Source organism: Corapipo altera, unplaced genomic scaffold (genome assembly GCF_003945725.1).
Source record: "Corapipo altera isolate COAL_440 unplaced genomic scaffold, ASM394572v1 0, whole genome shotgun sequence".
Lineage (NCBI taxonomy): Eukaryota > Metazoa > Chordata > Aves > Passeriformes > Pipridae > Corapipo > Corapipo altera.
Window position 1 is genome coordinate 33,074,863 of NW_020884872.1, and position 25,627 is coordinate 33,100,489.

Sequence of the window (25,627 nt, forward strand, 5' to 3'; positions counted from 1 at the left end):
AAAAATAAAGCAGCTGTTTGTGCAGACTAGGATAATGTCAACACAAATCCTGAGAAGCCTAAAAAAGTAGGAACTGCTGTCACTAAGGGCTGTGACAAAACTGTCTCGTGTTGAAGAGGCAGAGCTGCATCTTCCATGTGGAGCTACCACAGGTATTTTGGCAGTGTTGTTTGTCCAGACTTAATGTTACAAGGCAGCTGTGTAAAGCCTACTCAGATAGTCCTGAAGAAACCCAATAGCCCTCTGAGCCTGAAGTCCAACTGTTTGAAAGACTCCTTGCTGTAAGCCAAGGACAAATATTTGTCTAACTATATTTACAAATTTATTTACTAGGAGATTAAAGCAGTTGGGGTTGTAAAGCATGCAGCAAGAGTGTGGGACCTGAATTAAATTGATTACTTAATCATGCCCTTTACCCAACCCTGTAAAACGCCTCTCTCACTTCCTGCATGTGGTTTCTAAGTGTTTATTTCAGCCTGGAAAAGAGAAGGCTTCAGGGTGACCTAACTGCCCCTTCCAGTACCCGAAGGGAATTTACAAGAAAGATGGGGCAAGACTATTTACAAGAGCACGTACTGACAGGACAAGGGGGAGTGGGTTCAAAGTGAAAGAGAATAAGTTTAGACTGGGTATTAGGAAGAAATTCTTTGTTGTCAGGGTGGTGAGGCACTGGAACAGACGTTGTGGATGCCCCATCCCTGGAGCTGTTTAAGGCCAGCTTGGACGGGGCTCTGAGCAACACGGTCTAGTGGAAGGTGCCCCTGCCCATGGCAGGGGAGTTGGAAGTAGATGATCTTCAAGGTCCCCTGCCAACCCAAACCGTTCAGTGATTCTGTGCTTTTCCGCGAGAGTGTAAAAGCTGGGTAGCGCGGGTGCTGGCCGGAGCACCCGGGGCGGGAGGCGGGTATGGCCGGTCGCGGCTGCAGGTGCACAGCGGCGCTGCGGGTCCGTCGCAAGGGGGTTCGCGGGCCGGCGCTGACGCTGGGTAAGGCACAGCAATGCCCGTGAGCAGTCTATCGCCGTCCCGGGAGCGGGCGGCGCTACAGGAGGTGGGCCGTGACCCGCGGCAGGCGGGGCCGGGGCCGGGGCCGCGCCCCTTCCGGCGGGCGCTGCCGGAACCCGTGGAGCGGAGCGGGCGGCCGGGGTTGGGACGCCGTTTCGCCCTCGCTGCTGTTGCCGCCCGCGCTCCCGCTGCCGGTCCCTCTTCCCTCCCGTCCCGTCCCCTCATGGCGGTGGAGCGCGCGGGCACCGGCCCTTCCCGCCGCCCGTTCCGGCCTCCCCCGCCCCCGTCTCCTCCTCTTCGTTCGCCGCTGCCTGCGGGGATGTGAGGGGGCCGTGACCGCAGGTACCGGCGGGGAGAGGCGTGCAGGGGGCCCGGCCAACCCCGCGGGGGGAGGCGGGGGGAGGCGGGGCTCCCTGCCCGCGGAGCGCTCGGCGCAAGGCCCTGGGCGCGGGCGCTGCGGGTGAGGAGCGGGCGGGCCGGGGGCGGCGGTTGCGGGGCTCCGGGTCTTGGACCTGCCTGTAGCAGCCCAAGGTGGGTTTCTCCGTAGTGGGAAGCTTGCTGTGGTTCGGGCAGAGAAGGCTGGAATTAAAAACCCCTAAATCTGGGTGTTTGCGGGGCTCTCCCGCCGGGCAGAAGTGGCCGGGTACGGTGTGCTGGGTCTGCCAGAGCTCTGGAGCCGCTGTGCCTCGTACTGGAGTGTTGTTAACCAGGGAGCTGAACCGGTTCGTCTTCAGGGTTGAGTTACCCGAGGCTGAGGGTTGAGCAGAGCAACTTCGGTAGAACTTCGGAGCCCTGACGGTGCTTTAGTTTGACATGGAAAACAGTAATCTTAACTTTGCATTGTAGTTCATTGTAGGCTTAAGCAGCGCCAGGGGAGGTTTAGGTTGGACATGAGAAAAAATTTCTTCACAGAAAGGGTGACTAGACATTGGAATGGGCTGCCCAGGGAGGTGGTGGAGTCAGCATCCCTGGAAGTGTTCAAGGAAATAGAGGATGTGGCACTTAGTGCCATGATCTAGTTGACATGGTGGTCTTGGGCCATAGGTTGGACACAGTGATCTCGGAGGTCTTCTCCAAACTAATTGATTCTGTGACTCAGAATGATGATTTCTGTTTGTTCATACACTGTGAAGATGTTGCCTGGATCTGACTCTTTTGTCCCTGTTTTATTCCCCTGATCTTTTCTGTTTTAAGCAGTCAGCTTTCTCCACTTCACCTCAATGTCTTTAATGTTGTTTTTAATTAAAACATAATAAATGTAAGCCATCATAGCTCTTTCTTAATGCTTTTGACGTGCCTTGTATAGAGTTAGGGTTTTCCCCTGGAAGATAACAGCTTCATCAATAGGAAATTATTGCATAGGTATTTGTCATAGGTATCGATGTATTTAGAATTCAGTGTCACACTAGTTCTGCTTTTGTTAAAGTGGTTGATTCTTAGGATAAAATCCTGGCAAAAAGAAGGCAGGTTGTAACAGGTTATATCAGTCATGTCAAAGGAGTAGCAGTGACTAATGTCTAGATTTGACTTTAACATCCTGAGTTATCTTGAATTTGAAACTGCCCATCTGAAATACTAAAGGTGGAAGATCAGTGGCCCTGTGCTGGTGACTCTTCCCACTGAGAGTAGAGGTAATGTGTCAGGTATAGCAAAAGTGAAGCAACTCTTATCTTGAGTCAATTTTGATAGATTTCCCGGAAAACAGTTAATACAACATCATCTGTCTGTAGCACTGTCTGTAGTTTGCATTCAGTTAATAAATAACACTCTTTTAGTGAAGGTATTTGTAGCTTTATGTGAAAATGCTTTAATTAAAGGTCATTCTTTTCATAGAAGTGAATAACTACAAATAGAACATGCAAAGAAGAAGTTTTTAGTGTGGCATTTTTTTTTATTTCCTCCTGGTTTCATAAAATGGAATAGTTGTTGCTTTTGTTTTATTAATGGAAATCTGCTGTAAAGAATAAATTTCACCATCGAACCTTTTAAAATAGGCAACTTTAGAATGGTTAAGGTATGTTTTGCTTTCTGAGCACGTGCTAGTATATATGCAGATCTATAACAATATAAACAAATATCTTTTTAGCTTGCCTAGGAAATATGTAAATAATTATATGTATAAGTTTGGGCAGTTGTTTAACAGAGCTGGAAAACTGTATCTGTATTGGGGCAGATTTACAAAGTTGCAAAATTGAATAAAGTGTTTCCTAAACAGTGTATACAGAATCTTTGGGTACTGTGTGCGTGCATCTTGGCCTTTTAAAGATGCACTCAGTTTTGAACTGGCAGCTCTTTTATCCTAATGCTGTGTTACATCTGTCCCTTCAATGTTCTCTCTATACCTGTGCTTAAAAGATATGTTCATGAGTGGACAGAACACAACTGAGGAGGACTTAGATTAAAGAGTTAGGTATATTTGGGGGATTTTAGTAACTTTACTGAGACTATTTCTGTGTTCATAATCCCCACTGCTCCAGAGTTCTGTATATTCAAAGGAGAGCTACAAAGATGATGAAGGCCCTAGAGGGGAAGCCATACAAGGAGTAGCTGAGGTCACTTGCTTTGTTCAGCCTGGAGGAGACTGAGAGGAGACATCATTGCAATCTACGACTTGCTCACTGAGGGGAAGCGGGGAAGCAGAGGGACAGACACTGATCTCTTCTCTCTGGTGACCAGTGACGGGACCCAAGGCATGAAGCTGTGTCAGGGGAGATTTAGGTTGAATGTTAGGAAAATGTTTTTCACCAAGAGAGTGGTTGGGCACTGGAACAGGCTCCCCAGGCAAGTGGTCACAGCACCAAGCCTGACAGGGTTCAGACTGGCGTGTGATTTTTTGGGCTGTCCTGTGCAGGGCCAGGAGATAGACTTGGCCCTTGGGCATCCCTTCCAACTCAGCATATTCTGTCATTCTTTTCCTGAGTTATATAAACATCCTCTGAAAACTCACCATACTGAAGTCAGTAATTAAAACTATATTAGTTATTTTGTAAGAAAAGTGCCTTACAGAAAAAAATGGAAAGGACTAGGATAGTATTTCAGTTCAGCTTTAACATGATGCCTTCTAAAGAATAGCTTAGATCACAAGTTAGTTTCTTTGATTTGTGAAGTGAAAAGCAAAGGGATGAAATAATACTTCAGGCAAGACATACCTAAGGAAGATCAAATTTAAAATCACAGTGCTTTGTGTTTTTAAACAAAAATCCTGTCCCTTTTTAAAGCATAGATGAGACATTGTAAAGTCTTGTGTGTCATGCATGAAAATGAAATCAGCTTGAAATTATGGACAGTTTTTTACTGAATTCTTAAAATGCCACTTAATACTATTTAAAACTTCTGTTTTAGAAACCTAACTTCAAAATATTTAAGAAGTGAAAGCCTCTGGATTTTGGAACAAAATTGGTATGTATAATGAGCCTTCTAAAGGCTCATCACCGAACATTTGGATTTTTATTTTGTTAGGGAGTGTTTCTTTCTGTTTCCTGTAGTTTTATGCCTGTGGAAAGGAAGAAGTGAACACATAATAGCCAGTGTGACACATAATAGTCAATGTTTATTTATTAAAGCAACTTGTTGATTCAGCCCCTTTTTCTTCCATGGAAAGATTTATGACCAAAGGGCATTAAGTAGGTGCTTTATTCCAATGTTAGAAACATAAAACTTTTTATGGAGCTCTTGTAAAAGAGCAGAATTTACAATAAAATACCACAGAACAGCTCAAAAGATGTGGAATGGCTTTACCTGGAGTAACTGTTGTTTTGCCTGAACAGGCCTTTGTTTTAAAACCTTCTGTGTGAGTCATGTCTGAATGAATTACATCCAGGCAGCAATAATTTGTTATACAAGTGCAGGAGGTTATCCTAATAGAGAAGCTGAATATGAGTCAACAGTAAGTGACTACTGAGAAAGGGCTAAGAAAACCACCTGTTTTGGGTGTATAAGAAGAAATATAGTTTTCCACTGATTTGTGGAAGTAATAACTCAAGCTGAAGTACTGTATGCAGCTTTGGGAGTTGCATTTAAAAAAAGCTATTCGGAAGGAACCCAGAGGGGGCCACAGCAGGAGGTGCCAAGCACCTAACTTACAGAGTAATCTTAATATGTGGGTGCAAAGATAAAGGGACTTGTATCTTTTTCAAATCCAGAATGGACAAACACAGTGGGCTTTGGTAGTGAAAGTGAAGATCTAGGTGAAGATCATTAGATAGTGAGAATTCCTAATGGCATCAAAGCATGGCTGCCGTGTTTGTGAAGTTGCTTTTTCAAGTATTTCTTGGGAGAAGCTTGGCTGACTTATTTGTGATGAGAAGCAGCAGTGAATGATGCAGTACGTGGCAAAAGGTTGAAGTAGATGGCCTGTTAAGGTCATTTTTTGCTTACTTACATCATCCTGTTCACAGTTTAGAAGATCGGGTTTTAGATAAGAAAAATGTGAATTCTGGTATTTAAATAATTTAGCATATATTTAGATTACTTCCTGTAAGTCTTGTAAGACTGTCTACTGAACTCTAGAGGGACTGTGGCCAAGTAAGTAAAGTTGGAACAATCTACCATGTCTGCCTTTCCCAAGTCTAATTCTTGCTTCTATACAATGTACAGCTTGTGGAATTGATACTAATTTTCTTTGGCTGATATCTCCCTCATACTTACTTAAGCTGACTTGATTTTGAATGTAAACTATTATTTCATCTCATTACACCTCTTTTAGTGTTTCTGCATATTTAGAGGACTTACTTGCTACAATAAATGTAACATCTTTGAGTGCTGTGTTTGTGCTGCTTTTTTGAGGCAAAGAAACATTACCTTGTATTTTAGACGAGAGAGTCTGTATCTTGCCAGCATTTGTCATGCTTTTTGGTTACACCTTGAAAACAAGCAAACAAACTTTGTGGCTAATCTGGACTTGCTTATGTTCCGCAGTTGTTTTTTTTACATTCAAAGTTTCTCTGTCTCTCCCTGCCTGTTAACCTTCCAACCCTGTGTAATCTGCCACTGCCCTGTTGCGTGCTGAGAGTTATGACTCAGGATACCAGCAGATCCACAGGTAGTGCATTAACGAGTGGGTTTTGGAGGCATTGTAAATGTTGTAGCTTCTGTGGTTAGGAGAGTCTCATCCCCTCATTACTCCTCTGAGATCAGAACAGTCAACTAGTATTCCTCCATGACACTGCTGGTCTTGAGTGGATGAAATGTTCTTTGTGTTAAAATCAGCTGTGAACCTGATTACAGAACCTTTGCAGAACTCCACTACTGCTGGTTTTATTTAACTCCTACATTTTCTGGTTTCTCTCCTGTTTATAACCTAGTAGTGGCCCTGGCTATTGAGATGCAGTGGTTTTGCATGTCCCAAAGCAGAAACATGAGAGTCATATTTATTTCAGAAACATGCCTGTTTTCTTTTCTTATTTCCAAAGATAATTTTTCTTGATAATGTTTTTGAGGACGCATTAGTTCTTTACTGAGTCTTAGGGTTAGAATTAAAGTACTGATTTCCTGAAGTGGAAAGCTTCTGGTGCCTGGTGTTGCTTTGACCTTGCAGCTGTACGTATCAGTTCTACCTGTGCAAATTATATCTGTGCTGTATGCAAAGGGAACCAAATCTCTTCAGAGAGAACTTGGGTTCACCATGACTATGTGACATTTGTCTGCAATTGTAGACATCTGTATAAACAGGGGAAAGTATGGCAGTCCAGCCCAAGCAGAAATGGGACTGGCCATGTCTGTGAGGACAAATAAACTTGATGAGAAGAGTTAGCAGTAATTTTCCTGAATTTATGTAATTTAAGTGATGAAGATGTGAGTCATTTACAAGTTTAACAAAGCGGCTGACAGGGCATCAAAAACTCTTTAGTGTATTTGGGACATGGGGTAAAGTAGAACTACTAGTTTTGAAGTGTAGCATCCTTTTAAAGTATAAATTCATAAAATTACCTGTTAGCTCACAAGTGTCCTCATTCTTCTGCAATCAGATTCTTTTACTGCTGCAAAGAAAAGCCGCCTGTGCTTCTCCCTTGTCTCTGAAATGCAGTGGGTGGAAGATGTCAGGATGGGACTAACTGATGCTCTTTTCCTCTGTTAGTGTAGGTGACGATATGCAAGCCAGGGAGAGAAGAAAAAGGAAAAAAAAGTATGGAGAGTTCTCTTTTAGTAAAAAGCTATACTAGTAAAAATACTCCCTTTAGTAACATAACTAAAGTAGCAACTGTTGAAAAAAGTGGTAGAGTATAAAAGCTTACCAAAAGCAACCCCTCCTCCCCCAGGTGATGCTATTCCAGTGTCACATTTTGCACCAGCTGGAGCTGGAAGACCATTCATAGCTCGATTACCTGAACAGTGTGCCTTACACCTGCTAGAAAAGATGGCAGAGAGAACAGTTGCAAAGCCTGTTGATGTCTTTTCCTTGCATTAAAAAATCCCTTTATTCTTCAGGGGACTGAAAGTCTTGTTGGAATTCAAAACCAGGGGAATGTTTTATGTGGTAGGTGAGGCTGCTGGGTCTGGTCTATCTTGTGCATTGTGATTTGTTTCTCTTGGTTTTGTTCCATAGGTGATTTTGTATCATGCAAGAATCTAGTTTAGTTTTAAAAGCTGCTAGAAAATGAAAGCACTCTCATGTAGATCATTTACTTCATTTCTCCTACAAATAAGATATTAAAAATTACTATGCAAGGATTAAGGGAAGAGGATTTGAGAATTTTCAACCGTGGCTCTTGCAGCATTTTGAATAGTGCCACGTTGAGTGCTTATTAAATGAGACTCTTTTCCTCTACTTCTTCACAGCCTCACTGGATGCAGGTAGGAGGATCTGTGTTCAGTTTTAACATTAACCTACCTGTAGCTCTCTGCTAGGTTTTTCCTAGGGGTATAGAAAATTAATCAAAATCGGAAGCACACAGGGAAAAGTAGTACTGAAAGAAGGCAGGTTCTTCATACAGGTATGGGAAACTCCGTAATATAAATCAACAAACAAATGCCTTATTTCTTGCCAGATTTTCCTGGTTGTTAAAGAATAATTGCATGTGCATGCATGTCAGGCTTGTTTGTGTTATGGAGATGACTATATGATTAAACACCCTTCTAATATTCTCTTTCATTTTTCTAGGGAGTTTATGTGGAAGAAATGCTGTGACTGTTCTCAAACTCTCTTACAGACTGATTTCAACGTAAGTAATTGTTTGATCAGTATCATCAGTTTCATGGTGTGCCAGCCACAGATCTGTGTACTCAATGAAAAGAAAAATAAATCACATATTTGTAAGCTTTGCTTGTTTGGGTATCAGTTTTTATATGCCAGGTATATAACCATTCATTTGCTGTGTTCAGACTTGTTAGTTAGTCATCCATGGTGCAAGCTCTCACATGCTTCAAAGATTGCCTTTTTTTTTTAAACACTGTTAGCAGAGACCATTTGTAGGAGAACGAGTCACATGAGCTGTTGAGGATTTTCCTATGCAGCTTGTATTTCTACCAGTTTAATTCCAATGTGTTTATTTTGCTCAGGTTTCGGTGTTGCATCATTTTGTGTTGAGTAACAGAAGTTCTACTCCTCATTGATCAATGTGACAGTGTTTAGTAGTTTACGAAATGAGCCAAACTCGTGGGAGATATGACTTCTGTATTGGTTTGGTGTTGGCTATGAGTTCCAGCATTTTCATTGGAGGAAGTTTCATCCTGAAAAAGAAAGGTCTCCTCCGGTTAGCCAGGAAAGGCTCCATGAGAGCAGGTAAATAAATACATCTTGTAATAAATTGCCGATGTTTAGATTTTGCTGTTTAACAGATTACTAAACCAATGATCTTGTTTTGACTTTGGGGTTTTTTGTTTATTAAATGTATATGAAAACTAAAATATAGGACTGATGTGTTTTTCCTGTGGTGTCAGATACCCCTAACTCTGTGTGTGATACGTGCTATTTAATTTGTATGTAATACCCTCTGGGGACACTTGTCAAAGGATTCCTTTACATGTCAGTTAAGTCTAAATTGTACTTGCAAATTGAACTTGGAAGCGGCACTCTTAACTACATCTGTGCTCCTGAATGAGTGAATTTAGGAGAGTTAACAATGTTTGAGCCTCAGGAGATTGTTTTCTAAAACTAAAAATCACGTGTGGTAATTGAGTGTAACTAGCAGTGTCCCTTGAGGATTCATACTGGAAGAAATACTATTAAATATCTTCATCAGTGATATAGACAGTGGGATTGAGTGCTCTGCCACTGAGTTTGCTGATGACACCAAGCTGAGTGGGGCAGCTGATGCACTAAAGGATGGCATCCAGAGAGACCTGGATGGGCTTGAGGAGTGAGTCTGTGCAAACCTCATGAGGTTTAACAAGAACAAGCTCAAGGCGCTACGCTTGGGTTAGGGCAACCCACAGTATCAATAGCAGCTGGAGATGAACAGATGGAAAGCAGCCCTGCTGAGAAGGACTTGGGGGTGCTGCTGGATGAAGAGCTGAAAATGACCTGGCAATTTGTGCACTCGAAGCCCAGAAAGCCAATCTTATCCAAATGAGGTGTGGCCAGCAGGTGGAGGGAGGTGATTCTGCTCCTCTGCTCTGCTCTGATAAGACCCCACCTGGAGTCCTGCATCCAGCTCTGGGGTCCTCAGCACAGAAAGGACATGGACCTGTTGGAGCAAGTCCAGAGAAGGGCCATGAAAATGATCAGAGGGATAGAACACTTTCCTATGCAAACAGGCTGACAGAGTTGGGGTTGTTCAAAGAGAAGGCTCTGGGGAGAACTTTCAGCACCTTCCAGTACCTAAAGGGGCTTATAAGAAAGACAGAGATAATTTTTTTTTTTACCAGGGCCTGTAGTGACAGGACAAGGGGCAGTGGTTTTAAACTGAAAGAGAATAGATTTAAATAGAATAGTTGCAGCATCCTCAGATCATTCAGAAGGTTGACTCTGAATATTTTTGATTCAGTACCTGTCATCTTTGCTTCTAAAAGATGGTTGATCTTGATATACCATAGTTTATGCTCCCTGGTTTGGAACGGGAAAGTGTGATGTTTGCACATGTAATCAACCACATAAACCATGTACGATTTCCACAGAGTAGCACTCTTAGTAAGAGACACATAACTTGGCTTTTCATGTCATTACAGTGAGTTGAAAGAACTCTTTCTCACAGTAATGCATATATGGTCATCAGCCATTTCTAACACAAAAGAAATAACTGGTTTTCAAAGTAGGCTGTAGGAGGCAGATGCATGTCAGAAATTGAAGATGCTCTACCTAGAAAGCCTAAGTATCAAAAGGTTGCCCATGTTTTTAAAGGCGGGGGCTACAAAAATTATTTTATGTCATGGCAGCGTTACTGGTGATGGAGTGTTGATGTATGTTTTTAGTGGAGCAGCAAACATTCTTTCAATTTTAGGTCAAGGTGGTCATGCATACCTTAAGGAGTGGCTGTGGTGGGCTGGACTTCTTTCAAGTAAGTATCAAAAATATATTCATCTAAGTGTCGCAAATACAATCTGCATGATATAATTTTAATAAATAACTCTGCCACAGATGGCAGCAGTGATTACAAAAAAAGGAACGAGATTGGGATTCTACAATGTATGGTAATGCTATCTGGAGATTGATGGGTGCAGCTCTAAGGATTTTAATATAACTTCTCTCATACCAGAAGATCTTCCTTTAATTTAACTGCCCTCTTTGTGCAGTGGAGCTAGACAGGCATTGGTCTTCTTGTATGTCTTTGCTACCACATGCATTCTGGTTTTTGTCTTAGCAGAGAATTGCTTAGATATATTGGATTGCTTAGATATATTGGATTCCTTAGAGGGAAGCATATTTTGCAATTATGTCTATTTTCTGAACTTTTTTCGTTGCTTGAACTCTCAGCTTACTGGCTGTATTCAGGTAACTGGCCTATTGTATGTGCTGCGCTGTATCCTGCTATTGCAGATTTCTCCATGGAGAAGTTCATGAGTCAAGTAGGCAGGCTGAGCAGCTAGAACACAGACACTAAAGGAAAACACCTTGTGATTTGGTAGAATTAATTCTAATACCTGTTGCAGTTCCACAGCCTGTTTTTAAAATTTAATAGTGGGGCAGAGGGGCAAGGGTGTGCTCTGCTAGTACTGCTGGCTGAATGCTGTAATTAGAATTTCCGTTGTTCCTTCCTGCATGTCTGTGGCTACACAAACACTTGCACTGAATCTCAGGTTTGTTGTGTGACAGTCTAACTCCTGTTTTTTAATTACTGTTCCTCTGCAGTGGGAGCTGGCGAAGTAGCTAACTTTGCTGCCTATGCTTTTGCACCAGCTACGTTAGTGACTCCTTTAGGAGCTCTCAGTGTTCTTGTAAGGTAAGAAACACTAACAGAAAGCAGTGTGATTTGAGAGAGAGAAGTAAAACATTTCTTTAGAAATTTGTCACTGAACTATGCTGTAATAAATGGGGTTTGTTTTTAACAATAATGAGTGCTTATAAACATCAGGAGTAACTTTTAAGTTTCTCCAAATACCCAGTGACTGTGATATGAAAGGGCTCTAGCAATGCATCTACACTTCCATGTCTGAAGAGTATTGTCTTCTGCGTTTCAAGAACCTGGTATATACAACAGAGCAGTATTTTCATTCCTAAGTAAAGATTTTTGAATTTCTAAAATTATTTTTGCAAGTTCTTAGAGCAATTTTGCTGACAGCATAAAAAGGGGGTTCTGGGGAGAGATGCCAAATATTAACAGGTAGTTGTGTCCATAGGAAGTATCTTGAGATAGCTATTTTTAAGCTGCACTCTGTGTATGCAAGTGACCTTTACAGTCAAAGCAACCTGTAAGTTGATGAGAAAATGAATATTACTAATTCCATGTTTGTTGGTGCATTTTTTTCTTCTCAGTGCCATTCTGTCATCCTTCTTTTTAAATGAAAAACTTAATTTACATGGAAAAATAGGGTGTTTGCTAAGTATACTGGGATCAACTGTGATGGTAATTCATGCTCCACAAGAGGAGGAAGTAGAAACTTTGGATGAAATGTCCCACAAACTAGGTGATCCAGGTAAGAAAAATGCTGGCTTGATATGTACACAGCCCATCATTTCTTTATTATAGTTTCATTACTGCTGCTCTCAAGTTTTGGGAAGATAGCCTGTGTCTACTTGATTTTGTCTGAATGAATTAGAGATTTGAATTCTGTAACATAATTCCGTAGGGAACTTTGTGTGATGCCAGTGAGCTCGTCTGGCCTTGAACAGAGTCTTGCTGTGAAGCACTGAGATGACTGTTTATATAAATGCAGCAGCACAGGTGGATAAACAAAACTTCTATAAATGTTGACTGAAGTGTGTCAGTCTCCAAGCCCAACTTTGAGCCATGCTTTAAAATGAAAAAGTAGGTGTTGTGATAAGTGTCTGCTGAGAAGTGAAATTCTGAAGACGAGCTGTTGTGCTTACATGGAAGATGAGGCACTCACAAATGCACATCTGCAAAATACTAATTATACAAAGGCAATCCCCATTTTAAACATGAGGAAATAGCACAGATCAAAAAGCTGTTCTTAGAGAATGACTTGATTTTTGGAAATGTGCAATGAATGCAGCCACCTGCCAAAACCTAACTTCCTAAAAAGAGTCAGTTCAGACTCAAGCCTCAGTGGCATCTACACCTCAGTGAGTCTGTGTGTAAGGCAATTTAGCAATCTAATCCTGGAGACGTCTTGCCAATAGACTGGTAAAGGTAATACAACATGCCTGGGGTTCATTATTTTGGCTAGCTCGCTCTAAAATAATTTTAACTGTGATGTTGGAGGGCTAATGAGAAACATCCTGAACTCTTCTGTTTAAGCTGAGTCGGTCAAATTGTTAATGAGCGTTTTCTCGGTACCCCTGAGACGTTTTTGGTAGTGTCCACAACTAACACGATTTTTTCCCCCCAACCACAGGTTTTGTGGTCTTCGCAACACTCGTTGTCATTGTGTCTTTAATTTTGATATGTGTGGTGGGACCTCGCCATGGACAGACCAACATTCTCGTGTACATAACAATTTGCTCTGTAATTGGAGCCTTATCAGTCTCCTGTGTAAAAGGTTTGGGCATCGCTATAAAGGAACTTTTTGCAGGAAAACCAGTGCTGAAACATCCCTTGTCTTGGATTCTGCTGCTAAGCCTTACTGTCTGTGTGAGCACGCAGATCAACTATTTAAACAGGGCTCTGGATATATTCAACACTTCGATAGTGACTCCGATATATTATGTAATCTTTACAACATCTGTTTTAACTTGTTCTGCCATCCTTTTCAAGGAATGGCAGCACATGGCGGCTGATGACATTATTGGCACCTTCAGTGGCTTCCTGACTATTATTGTGGGGATCTTTTTATTGCATGCCTTCAAAGATGTTAATTTCACCTTAGCAAATCTGCCCCTCTCTTTGCGGAAGGATGATAGAGCAGCAAACGGCACTGTGCTGAGCACATACGAAAGCTTTCATGATGATGAAGAAAGTTCTGCCTGTCTAGGTGAAATGCAGTCCACTGAGAGTCTCTCAGCCAGGAGAAATGGAAGTCTGTCAGCCTTCTGAAAATAGCTACGTGTTACTTAAGAAAAGAACAATTCTGTAACTCTGGAAATTTTTCTTCTGCTGTGAAATGTCTGATCTTGTCTGGAAATTCATGTACTTTTTAACAGTATGTGTAGACAATCGTTGATTTTTAAGTTTGATTAGTTTGGATAAGAACACTGAAACCGTTTTTATTTGCCTTATTTTTACTTTAAAAAATACTAAAATGACCTCAGACCACAACTGGTTTTGTTGCTTAAGTTATGTGTAAATACTTTAATTTCATTCTTCTGTTTTTAAGATGTATTGCACTAATGACAATTTTATCAAAAATAAATGGCTTTATTTCTGCATTGGTGGTAAAAAGGTTGCAGTGAACCTGGATCCTTTGTACTTGTGCCCTGACTGACCACAGAGTGACTGTAACCATAATGAAACAGGAGCTGCAGCAACTACTTCCATCCTAGTTTGTGAAAGAGGAAAGGAAAAGCTACAAACAAGCACAACTGATCCTTTAAACGTACTGCTGTATGCTAAATTTGCTGCATTTGCATCAAAACACCCCAACTTTACCAAATCAGATTAACTGGCAGCAACAAGAAGGCAGGAGCTTCTACTCTGCTTGGATAGGGAGGCCATGCCATTTTATGCAGGAAGAAGGATTTGAGTCACTAATAGTAGCCAAGAAAAGCAATTCCCCCTTCTGTAAAAGCAGGTTCTGTCTGTGCTGCACCATGCTGCCCTGGCTCTGCAGAGCTGCTCTGTGTTCTTGGTGTTGCAGCTTGAACTCAGAATTGCTTGAATAGAATTACTGTTTTGTTTGCAGTAACACAGTTACTGGCTGTAACACTGAGTTTTTCAAAAAGGGCCAGAAAAATTGGAACATAATGTCACTGCTTAAAAAAGGGTTAAGGCAGGCAGGTGGTAATTTAAGTTTGCAAAGGCAGAAAATAAAAATTAGTGATAGAGGTTTCATAAAAACATTTCTACCATGCATATGAAGGCTGGAAATACTTGGAACAGAGACTGCTAGTTACTGCTGGTTGTTGTCAGTTTTAGTGCTACTGTTTAAGAGTATTTAAGATTTTTCCCAGAACAGAAAAAAACCCTCAGCAGTCCCCACCTGTGAAACAAATTCTGCTGCCTTCCTTTGGTGCATGTCTTAACATACAGGAACAGCGAATGTGTCAAACAAGAAAAAGGTTCTTTCAATTCTGGCTGAAGAACAGGATTTGAACTTGCACCTCATTGTAAGGAACATCACATCAGCAGCGCTCAGTCAGGGGGAAAAAGTCCCTCCAGTGCTGACGCAAGGAAGAGCACAGAAACAGGGAGGGGCAGGGAGGACATCAAACACCAAGGAATTGCTGAACTTGGTTGCCACTTCTAATATCAAAGCACCAGCCTACCTACCACAAGAGCAGGTTATTTCACACAGTAGAGTCTGTTACTTTCTGTGGTGATGGGCACTTTGGCCTCCAGACCCACTGGTTTTGATGAGAACTAATGAAAAAGTTACACCTTTAATGCACCTTCGCCATTTTCCCTTTTAGGCAGGAGAAGAAGTTATACCAGGTGAAGAGGATTTAGCTGCTATCAAGTCTAATGCTGCTGAAAATTCCTAGGACTAATGTCTGAATTCTCTTGAACTTTTTAGTGATCAGAAAGTATATAAAAAGTAGTTTTAAGATGTTAGAGACCAATCCTCTTACTGCTGAAAGTTAACTGGTGAGAATTAGAACTTATTTTACTAATATCACAACCAGTTATTTTTATTTTAAATAGTTCTTAAACATACAGGCTTTATTAATTAACGATCTCTGCGCCATAGTGCCAAGCCAAAGCCTCATGTGTGCAAGACATCCCTAAACCAGTGATTATCTCAACAAATTAGGAAAGTTGTTCATGTGCGTAATTAAAGCCCGAAGCACATGGAAGAATCTGGTTGACCAGAATTCTTCTGAGAACTAAAAATGTTTCTTAAAGAAAACTGTCTGTTCAACACCTTGTAAAAGAAATCTTGCAACAAGCTGGTGTAACAAAGCACAAGTGCTTCTTACTTCTGTCTCTCACGCAGTGGGCAGCCTTGTGTGTGCTCTCAAAACAGACACCACTCTAGAATGGCAGCTCTCAAGCACAGATGTCCGGGAAAAACCTGTGACAGTGGAAACTTGCTTATAGATTGCTTGGCAAATCTCCACCCTCTGTTTAGCTGAGGAAATCCAAGTTAATTTCATTCCTCAGAATCCAGTTCCCTGCCACCCCAGTACCTACACACTGCTCACCTCCTGCATACTTCCTCTGTGAGAGGCTCATTTCTACCTATTACTGGACTCAATCCCGTGGCTGTGAAGCATCTGGAAAGAGCTGAGCAGGAGAAAAGATGTGCTGTAACCTAATCATGAACTGGTAAGAGGGAAGGGGGAAGAACAGGTTCTCAAAGGGATGCATTCTTTATCTCACACTATGGGTTAGAAACACTAACCAAGTAACATCTCCAGATATCCATATCCTGGGTAAAACATGTAATTATCTGTCTGTGTCTGTTCTGGCCATCCTTTACTCGTGTTTGGTTTGGGCTGATCCCAACAGCCAGCTGAGGAACTCTGCTAGGACCCTGGAGTAAGCAAGCAGGAGTTACTACTTTTGGCTGAATGAGTTGCTTTAAAATTCAACTTTTACACCTGCAAAGTTTTACAAACAATTTTACTGATGCAGTGTTTGCATAATACAGCAAGTGTAATTAAACAAATATTTTCCATAAGTAAATCATGATTAACATCATTAGAATTTATGTACTGGGAAAGATTACACCTGATTGCTGTAGTCAGCAATTCCTTATCACTTGTAAAGGTGTTTGGGTATGCAGGTATGTATCCAACCAAAATATAAACTCTGTTAGAAGCTCTCATTAGGAAAAAGTAAACAGTCCCCATTCTAATCAATCAAACTACTGCCTCTTGAAAAGATCAGAATACTCTCAGTCACCCCCGTGTCAAATAACTTTGAAACAAACACTATAATTAGTCCATAATAACCTCAGAGAATAGTTTTGCCAAGAAGAAAAATAATCAACTGACTACAAAAATTATTCACAAAGCACCAGCAGAGTTTGTTTCGTTGTTTTTTAATTTTTTTTTTAATAAAGGCAAATTAAGCAGTTAAGGCTCTAATACAAACAATTATGCATTGATTTCTAAAAATTTTTTTCTACAGAACCCAGTTTTTTATCCTCCACAGCCATTATTTTGATAATTTCAGGGAAAAATTATGCCAGTCCAGTCTGAAATGGCCACCTCGGGACAGGAATGCAAAGAGATTTCAAAAATCTTACAGGCTTTTAATCAAAGTGTATAAAATTTTAGTCTAGAAAAATAAGTATGGATTGTATACAGTTACTGTGCTTGGAGACTGGAGAGGACAGTGCACCACTCAAATGGCACAGACATACTGAAAAATGCAGATGAGAGTATTCCTTAAAACTGTTGGTGTGGGTTTTGTTTCTTGGGGTTTTTTTCTTAAACTTTTAGCCTAAATAGGTGCAAAAAGTATCGTCAGGTCTAGTTGCTGGCAAGGGACTGATGGATAGGTGGCTGGAAGCAGCGCACGTGTTCCACAGGAGTGCTCTCTCCATCGCCGGACTTCAAATACTTATCCAAAATAGCAATTATTTCATCATTTAGAATCTGGAACTTGCGAATTCTCTCAACCATTTTCTTCAAAGGCTGCACACATCAAAAAACCAGACACACAGGAATTAGCTTTGGAGATAAAAAGCCTTAGACAGAAAAGCAGCAAATGCTGCTACCTCACCTCTCTGAGCAATGTTACCAATGTTTCCCTTTCACTGCTAAGCCAATGGAAATCCAAGGCTTGTTTTGGTTTTTGACAGTGCTGCTTTTGGTACAAAGAAGTTCAATTTACAGCAGCCTTATCGTTATCTGAATGCACATATATGAGATGGAAGGCATTAAGAAAATCTCACATACATGGGACATCAGAATTCTACTTGATCAGTATTCACACTCCAGTACTGATGCCTTAATCTTTTGTTTCGAAAGTTCTGGTGCCCTCATTTTCAGCGATTCATTCTAAAAGCGATTGCTACATCTACACTGCATTTGAGCACAAACAGCTCTGAGTTGTTACTGTCTTTCTTACTGCAGCAAATACAGAACAGATGTTTTCAACTCACCACATTCTTTATAACCTCATCTTTGCCATCGTGCTTTTGGACTTTCAACAGGTGGTAGCAGAAATCCAACACATCAAAGCGACGCTGCTGCCCCAAAAGCACGATGATCATACAGCCAGCCCAGTGTAGGCCATCTCCAAAGCACTGCCTGAAACAAGAAACACATCACACAGAGCAGGTTTCACCTAAATCTATTTACAGTAAACACTTCGTAATCAGCCATTACGCTGAATAATAAATGAATAATAAATATGCTAGACATTAATCTAGAAAGCAAAAGCTCTGGTATAATAATTTTCTTTGCAGATATCACAAGCGATTCAAATGGGTGCTTAAAAAAAATACCAGAAGCCCCCCCTCCACAAATTTTACATAATGTAGAGTTACTCCAAAAACTTTTACTCCCCATTAGACTCCTGCGTCATTACATTTCATTTTCAATGGAAACAATGCTTTCCAAGAAAACAAAGTGGGAATTCAACACCACTCTGTTCCTTTAGGCTGCAGGCACGAAAGGAAGCAAATGTCCTATGCTGTTTTCTAATTGCTCAGTGAAAAGCACGTTACAGCTCAACAGTTTTTCAAAATAAGGATATTCTCAAATTCAACAAAACCAAGAACAAACAACAGTTCCTGGTTAACTCATGTTAATCATGTTAAATTCCAAGTGCTCATTCTTGCTTTTAATTCAGAGAAGAAATACTTGTTAGAAATAGATGCACAAATGTTCTGCTATTTTATTTAAGCTGAGCATCCATAGGGCTATGACCCCTATTGAAAGACACGTGCTAGGGCCTGTTTGTCGTGGGATCACTCATTGTACACTGGCAATACTTAAAATAGAGGGCTATTTTCATTAAAGATACAATAGTATCTGTGTTCGTGGATTATGAGCCCCTCCCAGTGATGGCAGCACTTTTCCTTGTTTTTGTGCTAAGCTCTGGCAGGCAGGCAGACAAAGGCCTCTGTCCGGCCCCACCGCCGCTGACAGGGAGGACAAACTAAGCGCTGTTGCCGCAGGTGAACCGCAGGCAGCTGGCAGTACGTACTCCACAGTGAACTCGTGTGTTCCCACAGGGATGCAGTAGACGAACTGCATCGCGCTCCAGAGGCGATGGAATTCCACACACTCGTCCACATGCATCACCCCATTGCTGGGCAGGGGCCCGCGCCAGATGGGATCATCCAGGAAGGAGCGGATCCTTGTCAGGATAACCTCAAACATGGACAGGCCGCAGCAGAGGCGTTCTTTGGTCAGGAGGTCCCCTTCCCTTGCAATGGCTATTTGCTAAGGTGGAGAGAAACAAAGGGCAAAATCCTTGTAAAAGCCACTTGACCACAAGACCTTAGTTTAAAAATTAAATACATTTTCCATTTTCACTTGGTTTATTCTAGGAGAAATATCTCCTGATCCGAGTGAGGTCAGCTAACCTGGGGCTTAGATGAGTGGAAAAAACATTTCACAGAAAATTGTAAAAGCAGACAGGCTTGAAAGTAAGTGACACTAACTGCAGTAATACTAGTCCTGGACTTGTCTCGGAGAAGTTTAAAGAATCTGTGTCTGAATGGAGGCAGAAAGCAAAACCAAAGACTTCTGTGCTCCCCTGCTAGTATGAGCAGTACCTCCTGCCTGTGCTCTCCTGCACATCTCCTTTACTGCTGCTGTTCAAGATGGGAAAGCTCAGAAGAGAGCACAAACAGGCTCAGACAAAATCCATAGGGAGGCAATGCTGTTTAGGGCTTGTCCCATCTTGTGCCATTGCAACAAGAGCTCTCCTACTGCAACGGCACCTACTGAACTGCAGCACCTCTGATGACCAAAGCATTCTGAAGTTCGCTTCAGACCACTATGTGCCTCGTTTCTGCTTATTCACATCTCACCCACTTGTAAACTTCTACAGGGAATTAATGCAGCCCTTGCACTGAGAGAAAGGGAAATAGTGCTGAAGCTGCAAAGGCAGTTAAAAAATGTTCTCTTTGGTCATTGTTTCCAGGAGCACTCAACTCAAATGACAGCTCATTTTCCAAGAGTTTCTAAACGAGTGGCTGAAAGAGTAAAAAAATGTTTTAAATATATATATACAGGTGCACAAGAAAATGGATTGTTTTTGCTGAAATTTGCACAAGTAGCTCCCAGGCTGGACTTTACACTGGGAGGGTATCACATAGCAACATACATGCCAATTAGCATTTTCCCCCAAACATGTCATCTCAAATGTTTTAAACTTTTGAGTTTTATATCTGAGCTTTAACAGATTTACCAAATTCATGGATCTAAAAAAAAATCCTGTTGTATGAACAAGCTGGATGTGCAGGCTGAAGTTCTGACAGAGCTATCAGGACAGGCTTTCTGGTGCTCAGAGATTTCTTGAATTGCCTCTGACACAAATGAGAGAGATTACCTGGGGTGTGCCAAGTCTTTCAATGAGAGGAACCAAATGTAGTGAAGCATATTTTGATTCCAGTCTCTTCATTTTAGCATCAAGTCTTTCACCCTCTGAAAGAAAATAAAAAAAAAAAAGAGCACTAATAAATTGCAGTTAATCAAGAAAATTCTAATTTTCACACAATCTTTATTCAGTGAGGAAGAAAACTCTATGTGTCATTTTTATAGGTAATTTCAGTTCTAAAGAGTGTGTTAATCTTCAACACGTTTTTAGAAAAATATACATTTATATTTTAAAATGTTACGTTACTTGTGCATACAGAAAGAAGGATTTGTAGTAAAATATATTTAATTAACTAAATTCAAGGAAGAATATAAGGTTCTATTACGCTGCTGCTGACATATTTGACCCCTACTTGTACTAAGACAACTAAATTGTCCTTATGCATAAAATGCTTGTCTCTAGAAGGTGAAGTATAATGAGGATGGAATCTTGTATATAGCAAGGCTGAAAAAGCAGTTGGCACCCCCTCAACACTGGCAAATAGGAAATGTTCTCTGGCAAATGGGAAAATACCATTTGCAATGGTCTGGTTAGTTTTATACAGAAATTCAAGTAGCTGCTGTGAGCCTGGAAACATTCTCACAGATTTCAAGCTGATGGGATTTCTCCAAGCAGAACAAATCAGCTGCTCTGGCAGCAAGAAATGGAGAAGAAAGGAGACAGAGAAGCAACACAGAAAGAAGAGAAGGTGGGGGGGCCGGGGGAGGACAGCTCACTTTCTGTTGATGAAAGAGGAGAACAGATACCAAAGGAAGCAATATTGCAAATATTCACTACTGCATACTTAGTTTAGTAAAAAGGATGTGAAAAATCTACTGGGACCAGGAACCATTGATATTTACTTAACTTGGTGACAGATTTCCTACACCCTGTGTGATCAAACCTACTCCATCTGACTGACAATCCTATAATCTGAACTGCAGCTTCAGGAAAGCCTGTCACCATATCCACAAAGCAGGATAATACTGCCCTGGGCATCCATCCTGCTTTTCCATATCATGGCATTCCTCTTCTTCCTCTTGTAATTTGCACAGAGCCTTGCCAAAAAACACTTGTTTTTTCAGCCAGGCAAACAGACCTCAATCTGTTACCTTTGTCCTGCAACTATCAGTGGTGTTGTAAAGGGTGTCTAGGGACAGTTACCAAAACTGCAGCAGCAGCAAGGGAAGTGGAAAACACTACCCAAAGAAAGTATTTTCACTTAACCCTCACCTTTGACGTGAACCCTGGGCAGGATATTTTGGAATGGTGCCGCGTGCAACAGGTCGCACACTTCCTCTAGGGACTGGAACAAAAAGAAAATGAGAAGCATTTAGGACCAAAGAATCAATCCCCAAACCACACCAGACCCCACAACAGAATTCCAAATGCAGGTCAATGCCATTGTAGAAACACAAGAGGGCAGCCGGCCTCCGTCACCACCACAGGGAGCCTGCTCCCTCCTCATGGATCACTCCAAAAGACGATTTGATTTCATCAGGTTACCTTGAATTCTCAAACAAACTCCAGCAACTCTCCTCCCACCCTCAGCTACCAGTTCATAAATAAACTAATGCAGAATAAGTAATTTCGGTGAGAAAGTGGCAGACAGCTCCTGCGCAGACAAAGAGGGGAAGAAGATGACTCACTGCTTGGTTATTTTTACCAAAGCCACAACCCATTATCCTAGTGGGAGCTTATCGTTGTGGGAACATCTTCCTGCCAGGCAGGCTGAGACACATAGCAGCAGTGAACCATGTCTTAAGAAGTATTTTACATCTTTAGGGACAGAGAAAAAGGGAGGCAGATGTCTCCTGTTTCTTGGCTGCTGTATATATGTGCAGAGAAAATGCAGAGATGACCAGGAGCAGATGCATGACTTTGCTAAAACACTCTCCTCATTTTTGAAGCAGAGGCCCTACTAATTTGTAATCTCTCAACACTAATATTAGAAGAGTTGTTCATCAGCTATACCCTTGGCAAGGCCAGGGTACTGGGGCTCATGTGCCTTTTCCAGGTCTAATTCCTTGATGTCAATACCAGGAAAATGCATGTGTTAGGCAGTCAAGATGAACAAGACCCACCCACTAGCAGAGATGTACTCAGAATTACACTTTGCACTGTGGTAAAGTCTAGACTAGTTATGATGGATGACCAGAATGGAAAAAATATGGAATTTCATGACAGGACATTGGGGCATGACTGAGGGCAAAATCAAGAGGAAAGGCAGTGAATACAGGTGTATGACTAGCAAGTGTAACCTAGGCAGTGTCCCAAAGAAGGCACCTCCACGCTGGTGTCACTTTGGTACACCATCAAGCAATCCTCTCAGGAGGGAGTTAGGGCCCTCACCTGCCTGGCCTTTTACCACATACCCACTCAGCCTGAATCCAAAGTAATACAGTTTCTCATTCTGTTTCAGTCATGCCATTACTGAATAGAGGTTTGCTGCTTGTCACCTAGCCCTCAAATTACTCTCCCCCATGAGGGAAGGATCCTTCTAACATCACGAGCTGGACTCTGAGGAACAGCATGTGTCCATTACATTATCTAACATCAACAGCTTTAACAGACCCTAGAGAAGTCATCTTCCATGAGGATCTATTTTTGTACAACGGCAGGCCCCCATCCAGCCTGCTGAGGAAATGACGTGTCTGGTTTGCAGTCAGCAAAGATCTCTGTGTGATGTCCAACCTCAGCAGCACTGTGAGCCTGCACAGCCTGGGCAGGGTGCCTGTATGCACAGCAGGAAGAGACTCCCCACCCAAGTCTCAACAGCACAAGGTAGGTAAAGAAAGGGAAGGCAGCACACCTGTTGCCAATTCTGGTCCATTATCAATGCCCACCTTTTCCTCTGTAAGCACCCAAAAGCATTGAAGACAAAGAAATTACAGGGGCTGGCCATTTTGTTTGAACAGTAAAAAATAATAATGTGGAAGAAGAGTGGGAAAAGAAAACTAGAGGTAGGAATAAAGAGCAACTGTAGCACTGTGCCTTCAGCAGCGGGCAGGTTTGCACAGTGTGAGGTAGAATCAAGATATGTCAGAACCAGCTGAAAGACGGGACACATTTCACAGCTTCATTCGCACTAGGACAGATGAAAGTCTGCCAGAGCGGGCACCACTGTCAGCCATCAAAGCAGCAAGGGGGATGTCCAAGGATGTCCACATTAACTTTGTGATGACAACAGGAATGGCATGCAGGAAAGGAATACAACAGTACCAGACGCACAACTCACTGACATAGAGTGTGACTCTCTCTGTTGTGACTGAATGCAGCAGTACTATATGTGATTGTAATTTATGGTGAAGATCACAATATTAGATCCTCAGGTACTATACAAGAGGCAATGTCTCTCACCCAGCAGTCAGGCATCACTGCTGTCTCACAGATATGAAAGCCCCTGCAAGACTGTAAGAGATTAGCACAGGGAACTGTTTCTACCCATCTGCCCATCAGTAATAGCAAACTCGCAGATTTCAACCTTGTTATTGATGACGTCAGTAACAAAAATACGAGAGTACATTTTGAGAGACAGATGGATTTTAAACTAGCACAGCAGGCACCTACCAGACTCTGTTCAATGAGGAGGCAAAACAGGACAGCATTTCCCACTTCCCGCAAATTCTGGAAGCAAACAGTCTTCAGTTCTGCATATTCAACAATGTCCTTCAACTGATGGTGAAAAAACTCTAAGATACCTGAAATCAAAAGAGAAGCAAAAAAATAAATAAATCTCAGGAACTAGAATGAAATCTAGTGACAGACACACTTGTTACCTCAGGAAAGCAAAGGATACCGGGCAGGTGGTCACACGGACCAGGACTAATTTTTCTTTCTGCTTCAAAACCACCCTGATTTTCTAACCAATTTGCCTATTCAAAGGTTGCACAAATGTGTGTACATATACTGTATAGAGCAAAACTAACCAAGGGTGCAGGTTTAGAGTTCTATCTCCATGTATCAGCACACGAGATTTTATCTCCAGATGTGCAGCCTAGAGGAAACTGAAAGAAGCAGCACTTAAATGCATTAAAAATCAGAGGTTATGAAGTGTTAAGCCAGTAGTGCACTGACCTTTTTAGCTGCATACATCATGCAAAATGGAGCCAGTGTAAGAGGAAAGAAAAAAATACCCAGGAGCAGGAAGAGAAACTAGGCTCTTATCTGCTATTAGTCCTGTTCTAGCCTCTGTTCCCCAACCTGCTGCACCACCTGACACGCTCAATTCACAGTTGCTATTTGCATGGATGACAGGGCCGGCAAGGAGCACAGAGTTAAAGATACATGAACAGGGGTAGTATCAGGGTATGACTGACAGTGCCACAGGGCCAGAGGTGATCTGCAACCTCACAAAGCAATTAAATACAGAGATCACAAGTAAAGCTCTGCTTTACTTAGGCTTAGGCTTAGATCCTGCTGACAAGCATAATCAGAACACAATTTCTGTTGAAGTTTTGCCAAACGCTGATAAAAACCAGTTAAAATTATGATTTTCAAAACCACATAATTTCCACAAACATATATCTTTTCCACCAAACCTCTCCCAAACAACAGTGATACCTACACACTGGTGGACTTCCAGCTCCTTACCCTCTAGCCCCAGAAAGGCTGTGCAGTCCTTGGTTAGAGACAAGCCCAGGAAACCATGGGCTCAGCAGCTTCTGCAGAGACTTGACCTGGTTAGCACCAGAGAGATTAAAGTGATGTGCAGGATGGGAGAGGAAGAGCAGAGAACTATGGTAGGTCAGACACCTCTTCAGCTTTTTACAAGTTAATTTTTATCAGCATTTGTCCATCTGTCTGCACAAGCCTGCCCCTTTTAAAAAGCCACCAAAACCCTTCAGCTGATAACAGAAGAAAATGCATCACACAAAGCTTTCCAGTTGAATGCTGCATATGGCGGTTCATTTCCATTACACTGAATTAAGTCAGATAAATCTCCACCCAACTGCATCTAAAGCAATTGAAAGAAGACAAGGAAAGAGAACACAGATGCCCTTCACCACCTTCCCATGTCCTTCTTCAACACAAATGATGAACACTTCTCATGCAGGAGATTAGACTTTGATATCTACCCAGTAAGGCAACGGCTGAGCGGAGCACGCAAATATAAAATACAGCCTGCACCCTATATATTCCACGGAAATCCCTCAAATTCAGCAGAGGAAATTGAAAACATACAGTGAAGGAGAGAACTGTGTAGCTAACTCCCACACTTCTGCAGAAAGTCTTATGTGATCAAAATTAGTAACACGAAACATCCGTAAAGTACATGACGAGGTGATGCAGGGCCGGCTCTGTTACATCTCAAAGAAGTGTTTGTCAATAGAAAATTAGCAGTAAATGAGTGTTCCCACATGTATTCAGTGAAGATAAATTTCAGACCTAACTTTAGTACTCTGGTGACTCGACAGAAAAACAGAACTGAAAAACTAATGGAGAAAGGTCAGATGTAGCAAGTGCTTGCTGAGCTTAATTTACTAAAAAA

The 25,627-nt window shown here is 41.8% G+C and overlaps 2 protein-coding genes across 10 annotated transcripts in view; one reads left to right on the forward strand and one right to left on the reverse strand.

Moving 5' to 3' along the window:
• Nucleotides 1-962: 962 nt before the first annotated feature.
• NIPA2 (NIPA magnesium transporter 2) lies at nucleotides 963-13,849 on the forward strand. 8 transcript variants are annotated; one of them, XM_027642729.1, is made up of 8 exons: nucleotides 1,113-1,345; nucleotides 4,346-4,402; nucleotides 8,103-8,163; nucleotides 8,501-8,723; nucleotides 10,381-10,437; nucleotides 11,229-11,319; nucleotides 11,853-12,013; nucleotides 12,896-13,849. In XM_027642729.1, the coding sequence occupies exons 4-8, from the start codon at nucleotides 8,585-8,587 to the stop codon at nucleotides 13,531-13,533; spliced, it is 1,086 nt and encodes a 361-aa protein (XP_027498530.1). In that variant the 5' UTR covers nucleotides 1,113-1,345; nucleotides 4,346-4,402; nucleotides 8,103-8,163; nucleotides 8,501-8,584; the 3' UTR covers nucleotides 13,534-13,849. The 8 variants fall into 8 exon arrangements, with proteins under 8 accessions (XP_027498601.1, XP_027498530.1, XP_027498571.1 ...); XM_027642739.1 differs by lacking the exon at nucleotides 1,113-1,345 and adding an exon at nucleotides 1,458-1,534; XM_027642760.1 differs by lacking the exon at nucleotides 1,113-1,345 and adding an exon at nucleotides 1,628-1,646.
• A 2,774-nt stretch (nucleotides 13,850-16,623) lies between these two features.
• Nucleotides 16,624-25,627, reverse strand: part of CYFIP1 (cytoplasmic FMR1 interacting protein 1) — a 73,636-nt gene continuing 64,632 nt past the window's right edge. For both annotated transcript variants that reach the window (XM_027642815.1, XM_027642824.1), the window contains exons 26-31: nucleotides 23,707-23,837; nucleotides 21,370-21,442; nucleotides 20,110-20,204; nucleotides 18,757-18,995; nucleotides 17,708-17,855; nucleotides 16,624-17,237 (exon numbers count right to left, since the gene is read on the reverse strand). In XM_027642815.1, the coding sequence (XP_027498616.1) occupies nucleotides 17,073-17,237; nucleotides 17,708-17,855; nucleotides 18,757-18,995; nucleotides 20,110-20,204; nucleotides 21,370-21,442; nucleotides 23,707-23,837 (851 nt within the window). In that variant the 3' untranslated portion in view covers nucleotides 16,624-17,072. The remainder of the gene's footprint in view (nucleotides 17,238-17,707; nucleotides 17,856-18,756; nucleotides 18,996-20,109; nucleotides 20,205-21,369; nucleotides 21,443-23,706; nucleotides 23,838-25,627) is intronic.